Source organism: Bos indicus x Bos taurus, chromosome 3 (genome assembly GCF_003369695.1).
Source record: "Bos indicus x Bos taurus breed Angus x Brahman F1 hybrid chromosome 3, Bos_hybrid_MaternalHap_v2.0, whole genome shotgun sequence".
NCBI classification, from domain to species: Eukaryota; Metazoa; Chordata; class Mammalia; order Artiodactyla; family Bovidae; genus Bos; species Bos indicus x Bos taurus.
The window spans coordinates 117,259,367-117,271,997 of NC_040078.1; the positions used below are offsets into that span (position 1 = coordinate 117,259,367).

General features: G+C 54.2%; 1 protein-coding gene across 49 annotated transcripts in view; it reads left to right on the forward strand.

The window, feature by feature from the left end:
• LRRFIP1 (LRR binding FLII interacting protein 1) overlaps positions 1-12,631 on the forward strand; it is a 161,687-nt gene that overhangs the window by 82,028 nt on the left and 67,028 nt on the right. For all 49 annotated transcript variants that reach the window (XM_027538059.1, XM_027538057.1, XM_027538063.1 and 46 more), the window contains exon 2: positions 6,331-6,417. In XM_027538059.1, the coding sequence (XP_027393860.1) occupies positions 6,331-6,417 (87 nt within the window). The remainder of the gene's footprint in view (positions 1-6,330; positions 6,418-12,631) is intronic.

A 12,631-nucleotide genomic window follows, 5' to 3' on the forward strand; every position in this document is an offset into this window, starting at 1 on the left:
CATGGGTGGCACTGCAGGGCTGGCACCCCAGGCTCTGACTGGGTGGGCCTGTCTGTTTTTAATTAACCCTTTGTTCAGAAGTCCCCGGAACTCAGACTTTGCTGCTCTGTGTATTTTTTAGCGTCTCTCAGACCATACCGGTCACCTCAGGGTCAGAGTGTTATCTTGTTTATCGCCAATAAAATGTTGAAAGTGGAACTTTGGAATCAGGGGTTCAGCTTTTGAGGATTATTTTGAGGCCACTGGGGCGATAAAAGAAACTTTCTCACCCCAACCATCTCCATTGTCAAAGGCTGCCTTGCTTTAAAGCCCAGCATCTGTAAGGCTCTGTTTGTGGGGTTCCAGGTCAAGTGGGACCTGGGGATGGGGGAGCTGTGTCTCCTGGGAGGGGCTGGGCCTCTGGCTCTCGTTCCCCTCCAGCCCTGGACTGTCCTGAGAAAGCTGGGGAGCCTGGATCTCATCAGAGGAAGCCTGGCCGGGTCAGCTCCTCCACCCCCCCTCCGACCTCCTTGGTCCTGGAGTCTCGGCGGGACAGGGAGGGGGGCCCAGGTTGGGGGTGGGGGCAACACTGCAGGGGTGTTTAGTGGCAGAACCAAGGCTACCTTCTCACAGCAGGGAGCTTGGTTTTGGTTTCAAGGCTCCTTCACTTCCTTCCTTCCTTCTCTCTCTCCCTCTCAGCCTCTGCTCCCTTCCCCCACCCTTTCCTTCCTTCCTTCAAAAATGTTTGCTCTTTGTTATGAAAAACGTCAAACATACCCAAGCGGAGATGGAATAACAGAAAGCGGAGGTCGTCGCCCTGGAGGAGCAGCCAGCACCCGGGGCATGTTGCAGCCCAGACGGGCGTGGCCCAAGGCTCTGACTCAGCGGTCTTGGGTGGAGCTGGGCATTCTGCATCTTTAACAAGCCCCGGGGGGGGGGGGGGGGGGGGGGGGGGCGGGGGGCTGCTCCTGCTGCTGCTGCTGCTAGGGAGCAAGACCCTTCCCCCATCCCACCACCAGCCCCCGCAGCTGTCAGCTTGCGTGAGGCCCTGAATGTCTCCTTTGTATCTCGACAGAGATCATCTTGGGCAAAGGAAGGAGGGTCTGGGGTCCGGAGCCCCTTCCAGGGATAGTGGACTGACGGAGGAGCCGCAGGACTGGTGGGGCCCGACGGCCAAGCTCTGGAGGGAGCGGGGGAGGTGGACCTCAGCCCTGCGGTGCCCTGGCATCACAGCCGGCAGGCCTGGGCTCAGTGACCAGGGGGAGACCCGCGGACCTTGACCTCCAGTGAGTACGAAAGGACTACCACTGGCAGCTGGGGAGGCAGGTGGGAGAGGAAGCCTGTGCAGACTCGTGCTTTTCTATGTGTGTGTGTGTTTAAATTTTTATTTTGTATTGGAATATAGCTGATGGCTTCCCTAGTGGCCCAGACGGTAAAGCGTTTGCCCGCAACGTGGGAGACCTGGGTTCGATCACTGAGTCAGGAAGATCCCCTGGAGAGGGAAATAGCAACCCATTCCAGTATGCTTGCTTGGAAAATCCCATGGATGGAGGAGCCTCATAGGCTACGGTCCGTGGGGTCTCAAAGAGCCGGACACGACTGAGAGACCTCACGTCATAGCCGACGAGCAATGTTCTGGTAGTCCCAGGTGGCCAGGCCGGGACGCGGCCGCGCAGGTACACGTGTCCCTCCCCCTCCACACTCCCCTCCCGTCCAGGCTGCCTCCACACTGAGCAGAGCTCCTCGTGCGCACGGTGGGTCCTCGTGGGCCGTCCGTTTGCATTATCGCAGTGTGCGCATGCGCTTGGTTCCAAGGCCCTGCGAAGGTCGTAGCTTGTGCTCTGAATTCCGTGGGTCTGTCAGCCCCTCTCCATCCTTCCCCTTGGTCATCATCTCCTGTGAGGCTGGGAGCTGGGTGGGCAGAGGGTCAAGGTGGAGAAATAAGCCATCTTCAAGGCCAGGGGCGTCAGCAGACCATGTGAGTCTGGGTGGGCCTGCTGCGTGGGCCTGGGTCTGGGCTCTTGTCCATGGCTCTCAGCTTCCCAGGGCCTCGGGGGCCTCCTTGGGGCCTCGGGCTCCTGACCTCCTTCCGGAATCCTCTCCCATCTCTGCTCAGCATCATCCTTGGCACGTGGTTTATGCTCACAGGCTCTCTGACCGGAAGCGTCCCCTCCTCGCCTCCTAGGTCTCAAGTCCCTCCTCCCACCCCCGCTCCCGCTCCCCACCCTCATCCAGAGCGGTGTTTCTAAAGCAGAAGTCAGACCCCACTGTGTTCCTCCTCCTTCAAACCTGTCAGTGCTTCCGCATTCCTTCCTGAGATAAGGTTCCAGACACCAGGGCTGCAGCTGTGGGGGATGCCTGAGACCTTGGGGACCACCCCCCGCCCCCGGCCCAGGCCCTATCCTGGCACCTCGCCACCCGCCCCCTCGCCCCGGCTTTCTCTTTGCTCCTCAGGGTGGGCTCAGGGCTCCTGATCCCCGAGTGGGTTGTGTTCTCCTCCAGACAGCCCAGCAAGTTTTTTTTTCTCACCCAATGTAGCACTCGTCACTTGTCCACAGCCCCCCATTGCTTTGTGTGCACCCGTGAGACTGGGCCCCAGCCTTCCCTGGCTGGCTCAGCAGTGCTGCATGACCTGGGCTGGTGGTGGCGAGGGTCCTGCAGCCCGTCCCCTACAGGCACGGGGCAGAAAGTGAAAGTGCATTAGGAAACTTAAACAGTCCAACGTGGCTGTGACCCCCGGCATGTGAGTTGGTATTTTACAAAGTGTCAGTCTGAAGTGGATTTGTCCTGCACCATGGAGGCTCTGGCTGTGGGCACATCGACCGTCAGAACTGCTACCCAATGGTCGCCAGCTAGAGGGCAGGGCTGGGCCCCGCTGGAAATGCTGGGTGAGTGACCTCATGCCTGCAGGTCACCAGGGTGGACCATCGCTATTTGGTACTTTTTAGTTCCCTGGACAACTTGATCTTACCGGAGATTTCCTCTGCTGCTGTCTTGAAGGATGGGTATTCGGGATGCTCTGTGTCCGTTTTGTGTTCTTGGCAACATGAGTGTTTCAGGATGCACTGTGTTATCGGGGATCTGTGTGGTTTTCTCTCTGGCATCTCAGGCCATGTCAGGGTTGTTCTGCTGGTACTAGTTTTGTGCTGGTGAAGTTAGCTGTGTGTAGGTTCTGTGCCACTTGAAACGTTGGCTTGTGTATCTGTCAGCTTCTAGCCAGAGTCCCAGAGGCAAGCATGGTTGTTTCTACTTCCTGTGTCGTGAGAGCCTGTTCTCCACGTATGAGTCATGTCAGAATCCATGAGATGAAGGGACTTCGTATGGTGGTGACTGCAAGCATTTGAAACTGTGCTGAATCCTCTCCTTCCCTCCCGCCTTCTGATCTAAGGTGAAGCGTGGCCGTGTTGACGTGTCCGCAAGGTTGATTAGCTTGGTATCCTAGCAGGGAGTTTGTCCTAGGACTTGGTTCATCCATGTGGTCCCTTTAGCAATACAGGCCCAGGTCCCTCAGATCATGGACGGGACAGACAGGCTGGATGGATGTAAGGACCAGAGAGGGGGCGGGCCCTTTCCTGGGGGGAGGGTGACCCGCCAGAGTAGCCAGGGTCTGATGATGGGCCATGATTTGGGAGACCTGCCAGTCTGATGGGGAGGTCACCCCAGGAGGTGGGGGCTACCTGCTCAGACAGGTCCCTTTGAGGATCATTGCTCCTGTCCCAAGCAGGGCAGGACAGACAGGCCAGGGAGGAGCTGGGCGACCAAGGGCTTGGGCTCCCTTTGATCACAAAGGCTCCCACGCTGTGTGAGCAGGAGTCATCCAGCCCTCACCCACTTGGGCCAGTTCTCCACTGCTGTGTAACCAGTGCCCACAAACATGGCAGCCTGGAACAGCACACGTTTTTCAGCTCACAGATTCTGAGGGTCAGGAGTCTGGCCGCAGCCTCCCAGGTCCTCTGCTCAGGGTATCAAACAGGCTGCAGTCAGGGTGTTGGCTGGGCTCAGTCTTTTCTGGAGCGCAGGGTCCTGAGCCCAGCTCCCATGGGTGTTGGTGGTGGTCTCGTCCTGCTGGTGTGGGACCGGGGTGCCGCATTCCCATCCGCTGGGGCCACGCTCAGCTCTCAGAGGCCCCCACACTCCTTGTCGCGTGGCCCCTCATGGGCAGGAGACTCTGATCTCTAGACCCACCTTTCCAGGCCTCCCCTGGTGAGGTCAGGCCCACACAGAACTCAAGTCTGCAGTTGAGGGGATCTTGCTCACCGGGGCAATTGTCTCTGCAGCGTGGTGTAACCCAGCCCCAGGGTGACACCCGTTGGACAGCGCTCTGCCCACACTCAGGGGCAAGGCATGTGTGCAGCGTGTACATCGGTGACGGGCATCTCAGGGACCACCTGGAGTCCTGCCCGCCGCTCACCTCTCTCGCTGTCCCCCGCCAGCAGCCCCTCCTTCTCCAGCCCCTGGGCTCTTTCTTACATCCTCACTCCTCATCCCCCTTCTCTTCCTCCTTGGCTTTCTTTCTGCTTTTCCCAACTGCCCTCCTCCCAAGCTGAGGGACTCTGACTGCCTGGTTCCCCACTGGTGTGGACCCTGAGCCTACAGATCTGGAGCCCACGGCTCCCCAGGCAGGGCTCTGAGGCCACTGCGCTCAGCGTGAGTGCAGATCTCTTGCTGGCCCGTCCACGGGGCTGTCGGGACTCCGCGTGGCCAGGGGCCAGTCTGTTGGACCTCCCCCCATCCTTCCCCCCACCGCACGACACCCCGGCTCTCCAGTTTGGCTCATCACACAGTGTAACATGGTTTAGAAAGCTGAAAATGGCAACGAGGTATCAAAGTTCTGATGGAGCTTGATTCTTGACACCATTGATTTGAAGGACTTGGGCTTGGGTTGGTTGATCAAGAAACCACATGAACAAAGCAGGTTATAGAATAAATTCCTTGTAAAGACATTAGCCAGCCAAACTGCGGCAGGCCAACTAAGGCCAGTTTTCAACTTAGATTAGAATTTAGAAAGAAGATGAATTTGTAGCGCTATGCAATATAATTTGGAGAAAGAAATGGCAGTCCACTCTAGTATTCTTGCCTGGAGACTCCCATGGACAGAGGAGCCTGGCAGCCTGCAGTCCATGGGGTCGCAAAGAGTCGGACAGAACTGAGCAACTAACACACACACACATGCAGTATAATTATAGGGTGGAAGTGAGGGGCGTCGTAGACATCAGGACCCACCATCCTGATGGGAGTTTGGGGTACAGGGTGCCCCGCCCTCAAAATTGGACAAGAGGACTCAGGCCGCCTCACAGCTAGCCAGACACAGTGACCACACCAGAAGCATGCTGGCCGTCTCAGTGGCCTCATTTTAGGATGATCTAAGGAACAGTGAAAGCTGGGTCAGAACTGTTGGAAGCATTACAAGTGAATTCCCATAAAAATTTAAGTGGAAAGGAAAACGGATTTGTTTTAACAGCAGGAAACCTGGATCCTGGCACCTCTGCACCATTTAGCTCACTGGGCCGGTTTATCACCTGCAGCAGTGCATAAGCTCGAGATTTGTAGAACAGGAAACAGGGTTCAAGCACCAGGTCCCACGGCATTGGTTAGTCTTGGTCAAGCATTTTTGAAAGTTTTTAAATAGAATATTGCGTGCGAAATCAGCTGCAAGTTGACTAGTAGTTAAATGGAGTCGGGTTTTGTTTTAATGTAACCTTTCTAAACAGCTGGAGCCACTCAGCTCTGGTCTGAGATGCTTTGAGAGAAGGTGGGGCTTGCCCAGGCTCCAGTGCTGAGCCTGGAGGCAGCAGGGAACAGCGAGGGGTGACCAGACTAGAGTTCTGGGAAGCAGGGGCAGAGTCCCAGCCCCGTGACCTTGGATGGGTCTGGTGGCCTCTCCAGGTCTCTGCTCCCTGCTCTGTACAGGGAGCACTTGAACTGGTGACCCCAGGGTCTTGTCCAGCTCTGATGCTCTGTTCTTGCATTAATCTGTCATCCCTCCAGAGGAATGCAGACCGCCCAGTCCTGCCACTTGACGGGCTGTGTGACCTTGGGCCCATTGCCCTCTCTGTGCCCTAGGTCTCTTACTTGTTAACTGGGTGTGATAACATGATCGTTGCAACAAGGCTGCTATGATGAGCCCACAGCTTAATGTGTGTGAAGCCCTCAGAACAGCGCCTGCTTGGCCTTTAGCAGAGTGAGCAATCCTGACTACTGAAAGTATTGTAATTCCTGGGCCCTCTTTAACACGTACGGGTCTGTGTTACTGTGTGTTTGGTAACCTCCGAACCAGAGCACCATGGTTGACCGGAGCCTGGAAAGGAGCCGCTGGTCTGTCTGCTAACACAGTCTCTGGGTCTGTTGCAGGCGGAGGCCAGGTTGGCGGCGAAGCGTGCGGCCCGTGCGGAGGCCCGAGAGATCAGGATGAAGGAGCTGGAGCGGCAGCAGAAGGAGGTAAGGCTGGGCTGGTCAGTGGGCCCCCAGGAGGGTCCCTTCCAGGCCCTGTCCCTCCTGTGATTCTGGTCCTGGTCAGGCCAGGCGCGGCGTCCTGGACACTCGACCCGTCCGATCCGCACAGCGCACTTGCCCGCGTGGATCACACTGGACCAGCCTCCCGGCCTAAAGGAACCAGGAGATGCTGCTTCCAACTGTGGAGCCACAGTTCCCATCCTCTGAATTAAAACGTGAAAGAACAGATTATTATTTTTTGAGGCTACCCAAACAGTCCTGTTTAAAAATACTTCCCTTGCGGTTTTTACACTTTGTAATAGGTTTCATGAGACCTGAAGCCCCGTTAAGTGATACAGGGAACAGAATAAACGCCGGATGAAATGGCCAGGGGGGGACATGGCCCTCCTGGGAAGTGGACAGCGTGGTGTTTACACACCCGTTAATGCTGTTTGCTGCTTTCTTTCACCACCTCGAGCCGGAGCCAGAAGCCACGTGGGCGGCATGAGGGCTCTCTCACTCGCAGCTTGAGGGGTGGGCTTTCCCCTGACCTTAAAGCTCACGTGGTGGGTGAAGGAGTCCCTCTCCAGAGGCTCCGCCTTCTCCTGTGGGCCTCGGCCTCTGGGGGTCTCGGGAGCAGCCACGCCAGGCCCCCCCGGAGGGCTCTCTCTGTTGGGAAGATTTGAACATTGTTGTATTGGAGAGGGGGCCAGATGCCTTCTCACAGCGGATTTTCGTACAGAGTCTGGTCTGGTTCACGTAGTCACATTTTCTAAGTTGAACCAGTGTTTTAAAATTCGTCAGGCTTCAGATAAAACTGGATTTCCAGCCTCTTGTGAAACTGCAGTTTCTGCCAGGTTCCCAACGTCACATTCCCCGTGGGGGTGAGTCCCTCACGCTCACTCTCGCCCCTTCCCGCTGCCTGCAGGGTCAGCCGCTCTGAGTGAACTCAGGGGAGGGGCGTGGACAGGTCTGAACTTGAGGAGGAAACCTCTTGCGTGTGGCTGCGAAAGCAGGTTGGAGGTCACTAGAAACTCAAGCCCGGGGGCTTAGTTAGGGGAGTCATACCTGGGTCCCAGTGGTGGAAAGCTGAAAGCCGCCAAGGAGGGTGTGATGTCCCTGAGAGAAGGGCCACCCCCCAGGCCAGCAGGGATGCTGGGAAGTGAGCCCGCAGTAGGGCAGCAGCCACGTTTCTTGGGCATCACTTGTCCTGTGTTTACATGCAGACAAAGACTAAACAAATATTTGAAGGTAGATCAACCACGCCCTCCCTCCTTGTTGGAAATACAAATAGGATTGTAAGTAAGTTCTCGCTTTTATGATATTTTGCCTCTAGAATTAATTTAGTATTTTAATTTGGGGGCTTTTCTTTTGATTTACTTGGAGAAGCATGGGTCTGACATTTTCTCAGTGCCTCTCCCACCTAGAATCACATTTACCATTTTAAAAAATGGAAATAGAGCCTCCTGAATTCTCAAGTTAGTTATTTGAACTCTGCAGTTGAGCTGAAACTGCTTAATGCTGGGGTTACCTGCAGCCCCTCCCCTGCCATGAGGCTGGTTAAGGGCGAGGGTGGGAGCCTGACTCATATTCTTCTGTAAACAACTCTGGGGACTGGACCTGGCCCAGAGTAGTTGTTAAAGTGCATTCCAAGAGGCGTTTTCAGGAGACGCTTCAGGGAGGAGTACTTGCACTGGGAGGTGGAGAGGAGGCGTAGACCTCGTTGTCTGTGGGCCTTTGTCACCTGTCTGTCTGAGACACGTCACCTGGGCTTTAGGAATCACCCTGACACCAAGAGCCGGCACTAGACGGACATAAAGCGTACGCATTGGAGGCCACCTCGGTTTTTAGGTTAGGGATTTTATTTATTTGTTTTAGATTTAATTTTATTCTTTATTCTTTATCGGCCGCTCCGCAGTTTATGAGACTTCAGTTCCCCAACCAGGGACGAACTCAGGCCCCGCCAGTGAGAGTGCTGAGTCCCAGCCACCGGACCCCCAGGCAGTTCCCCGAGTCAGAGATTTTAAGTGACGGATTGATTGTTCGGACTGCCTGGTGCTGATGTCTGTTCAGAATGTTGCTGTTCACGTAGTAACTCCTTGCACACCCTGAGTGCAGGACACCGGGAGCCCCTTCCCTGTGCTTTGGGAACCCACGGCAGGGACGTTCAGGGGTTAGTGCCGCGGCTTCATCAGTTCCTGGGGCAGGGGCTGCGTTCCCCAGCCTCCAGCAGGAGTGGTGGCTCGTTCCTTCGTCTGCTTCCCCTGCTTCTCCTCCAGCCCCCAGTCTTTTTATATTAAGGCCTTAAAAGGGCTGTAAGAAGAATTTTCCACAGTGTTTTGTTGCCCCATCCTGGTTTCTCCGCCTCTGACTGAGTATCCACACTGCACCCTCCTCTGCTGGTAGTAAGTGTTTTTGGCGGCCTGTGGCTGTCCCCTCTACCTGAACCACTGGACTCGGGAAAGATGACCTTGAACCTGAAAGGAGGATTCCCTTTGGTTTCCGTGGTGGAAATCATTTTACCATTTGTCTCACAAAGTAAGAGAAAGTTACTCTCACCAAGAACACAAAGGGAAAATTTCTACCAAATCAAGATTAAAGTGAGTTAAATAGTATGTGTGTACATATCTGTCCTCCAGATTATAATATATTCTATCCTTAATTATGGGCAGAACTGAATTAAATATATATTAGGCTGTCCAGAAAGTTCGTCCCAGTTTTCCTGGGCGCTCCCAGACGAACTTTTTTGGCTAGCCCCTGCTGAATCATATGAGCAGCATGTTATTCACAAAGTTCTTTGGCAGAAGTTCTTGTTTTAGAAAATAAAGGTTAAGAGGAATTAAGCTAAGTAAGAAATTATGTGAAGTGCCTCCTTTAAAAGCAAAGCACCCCTTTCTCTTTTGAGTCAAGGGAAGTCCCCTTCCGTTCCACGTTAATTCTGCAAAGTGATCTCTTGCTGAACTCCTGCACTGCAGTTGCAGTACCTCGAGCTGCAGAACTGCAGCTGCTACCCAAAGATGGGAAACTGCGTCCGGGCCATTCGATCTCGGTATCATTAAATGGGCATTGGGTGTCAGCAGGGGAGTGACCTTGTGGAGTCTTCCCCCAGCCCACCCCCGCCAGCACAGCGCTCCCAGGACAGAGGAGCCCGAGGACTTGAGCAACCTGGCCCAGCTGCTGTGTGGCGTGGCCTGCCCTCGGGTGTCTGGTGACTACTAAGGACCTCAGGCTTTGCAGAGAAATTTGATTAAAACCTGGGAAATCTGATTTAAAAATGCCACAGTTTGCCTCCCTCGGTCAGACACACAAGTGCCGTTGGTTAATAGATGCCATTAGAATTTCAAAAAAAATTTTTTAATTTTATTGAGGTATAGTTGATTAATAACATTGTATTAAACCTCTGCTATATGGCAAGGTGATTCTGTTTTACCTATATATTCTTTTTTGTCTTTTTTCCCCATAGTGATTTATCATAGGATCTGATTATAGCTCCCTGTGGTACACAGTAGGGCCTTGTTTATCCATTCTTTATGTAGCAGTTTGTACAGAAACTCTGTATTCTTACAGTAGAGACACATACGTGGTCACGGGGTGAAACGGCATTGTTGTGACTCAGGTTCCGGGGAAGGTCTTGCACGAAAGTGGTGCACTGACCAGGGGGTTCTTAGCATTCAGTCCCCTCAGGGACGCTTTCAGACATGGGAACGGGTTTCCAGGGTGGGTGGGTCTGAGCGTGAGGACCCAGAGGAAAGCTCACCTTCACTGCCTGGAAGGTACCTTAGGTAAACGTCACCTTTTTAAATGAGCCCTGTGTGGGTCTCCTCTGTGGGACCCTTCTCCCTGCCATGAGCTCAGGGACAGGCCAAGGAGACTGTGACGGTGTCTTCTCTGCTGAACGCACGCCTTTCTCAGGGTCAGACCACATGCCTGGCGACCACGCCCCACACTGTGAATTATCTGGGTGCAGAAAGACACCCTGAGTGTGGGGCCTTGCATGTGTCAGGGAGGAAGCAGAGGAACTAACTCTTGTCAGCACAGCGAGTGTGGACACCGAGTGAAGAAGCTGCTGGTGGAGAAAGGCAGGGCGGGCAAGGAGGCTGTGGGCAGAGAGCTGGATGGCGGAGGCTGGAGCGCGGACAGGGGCCCTGGCTCGGCCCAAGGTTTGTATTCAACCTGTGAGCCTACGAGCGCTCACTCACACCAAGGACAGCTTCGCGCGCATAAATCCAGTGTCCTTGGGGCAGGAGAGCATTGCCACGGACCGTTTCTGTCTAGTTCCTCAACTAAGGGATTTGGAAGGTTTAAGATAAAATACGTGGATATGTATTAATAGTCAAAGCGGACTGGGGTGGGGCAGGGGGTCGGCAGGGACCTCCCGGAGCCGCCTGGAATGTGGCGGTGCTGGGCTTGGGTGCCCTCACCGTTGGGAACAGGGTCTATCCGGGTTTTACTGACAGATGAGGAAAGCAGGCCTTAATTAGACAGAAGCCAAGAAGGTGGCCGAGCCAAGATTCAAACCTAGAACCGAAAAAGCTGCAGAGCCTGTAATCCTCACCCTCTGCCTCCAAAGCAGGCGTGTCATCACCGGTGGCAACAAAGGGCCTCACCAGTGTGTTGACCTCGGGATTAACACCAGCAGGGCGCACGCTGGCACTCATGCAGCACGGGAGTGCAAACACCCACGTAATCCTCAGCGGTTCACAAGCGGAAGCACACCTTGAAAAACCAGTTTTTTTCCCTTGGTGCTGATTCGGGGCACGTCATGGGAACGCAGAACAGACCGTGGTGTCCGCCCGTGTGCTAGAGAGACACGAACAGTAGCTGTTGGTCTGGCTGATTCTTAGCGTGACCCAAGTCCAGGGCTGCGGGGTGTGCACAGGTGTGCCCATCTGGAGAGAGGAGGCAGACGGCTTTCAGGTTTGGGGCCCTGCTTTTAGTAGCGAGGATGGCATGCAGGCATACTCCTGGGTCTCCCCTTCGCATATCACGTCTCTGGGCCTGCCTATAATTAGATCCAGCCCCACAATCTGTGTTACACAATCTGTCAGCACTGGCATTTTAAGTTGTTGATGAAGTGGAAATGAATATGCTTTGGAAGACCGGTGTTTAACCTGTAGCATTGGTATTTCAGTATAAAAATTGAGAAACACGATCCCTCCTTCCGTGTGGTGGCGAGCCACCACACCGCTGCTTCTGAGCAGGGCAAAGGCCTTCCTTGACACGGAGGTGGGCTTGGCAGCAGGCGAACGGAGCCTGTGAATGCCTGGAGAGCAGTGAGGTCCCTGGAGGCTCATGAGAGCAGGAAGCTGACGACACCACTGGAAGGTGTTGGAGGTGGGTGGTGCATGAAGCCACGCTGGTGCCTGGGCCCCTCCAAGGCCAGCGTGGAGAGTGCACACAGAGCAGAGGTGAGCCGAGTGTCCCCCCTCTGGTGCTGGAGGAGCTGGGTCTGTCAGCAAGGCCTAGCAGACCCTGCGGACACGGGGGCTGGGAGCAGGCTGGTGATCCATCCTGGTGGTGCAGGCAGCCCCAGCCTTGCAGCTGAATGGTTCAGAGGTTCTCTTCACCCCTGCGGATGCTGAGAACCGACTGCGTGGCTGTGCTTTGGGGCTATCTCAGAGAACTATGAGCTCCTTCTTAATGGATTTATTAGGGAGAATATGCAGATGTTCTTTGGGAAATCTGAGTGAAACTTCAACTCTGTCTGAGAGCCTAAACTAATGGGAAAAAAATTCTGGTGTGATGATCAGGTGATCTGATGATCAGGGCGTGTCTCTTGTTGTTACTGACCTGATCAACATTTCTGTTGGAGACTAACATCTAATGCAGTACAGGTGCTGGGTATATTGACATCTGCTCACCTCTGTAGGACTGGAAGCGTGGGGTCTGAAGACTTAGAGCTGTAGCAATGCCTTGGGCCATGCTCGGCAGTTTTGTTGGGTGAATAAAGAATGAATGAGTGAATGAGTGATGGAATAGGCATCTCAGTCTTACCTAGGGATTACTACAAAATTAGGAGAAACCTCTAGAGCAAGCTAGTATGTCCCAGTATGATAATAAGCGTTTCAAAATGTGTTTCAATTATATCCTCGCGATCAGTCTGTTTGGTGGAAGTTTTCCTGATTTGTATCTGCATGAATCCAAACATGAAAGAATGTTTCCTAACTCTTTGTGAATCTGACCAGCTGACTTTCCAATTAAATTTCTGTACTTCTTTGCT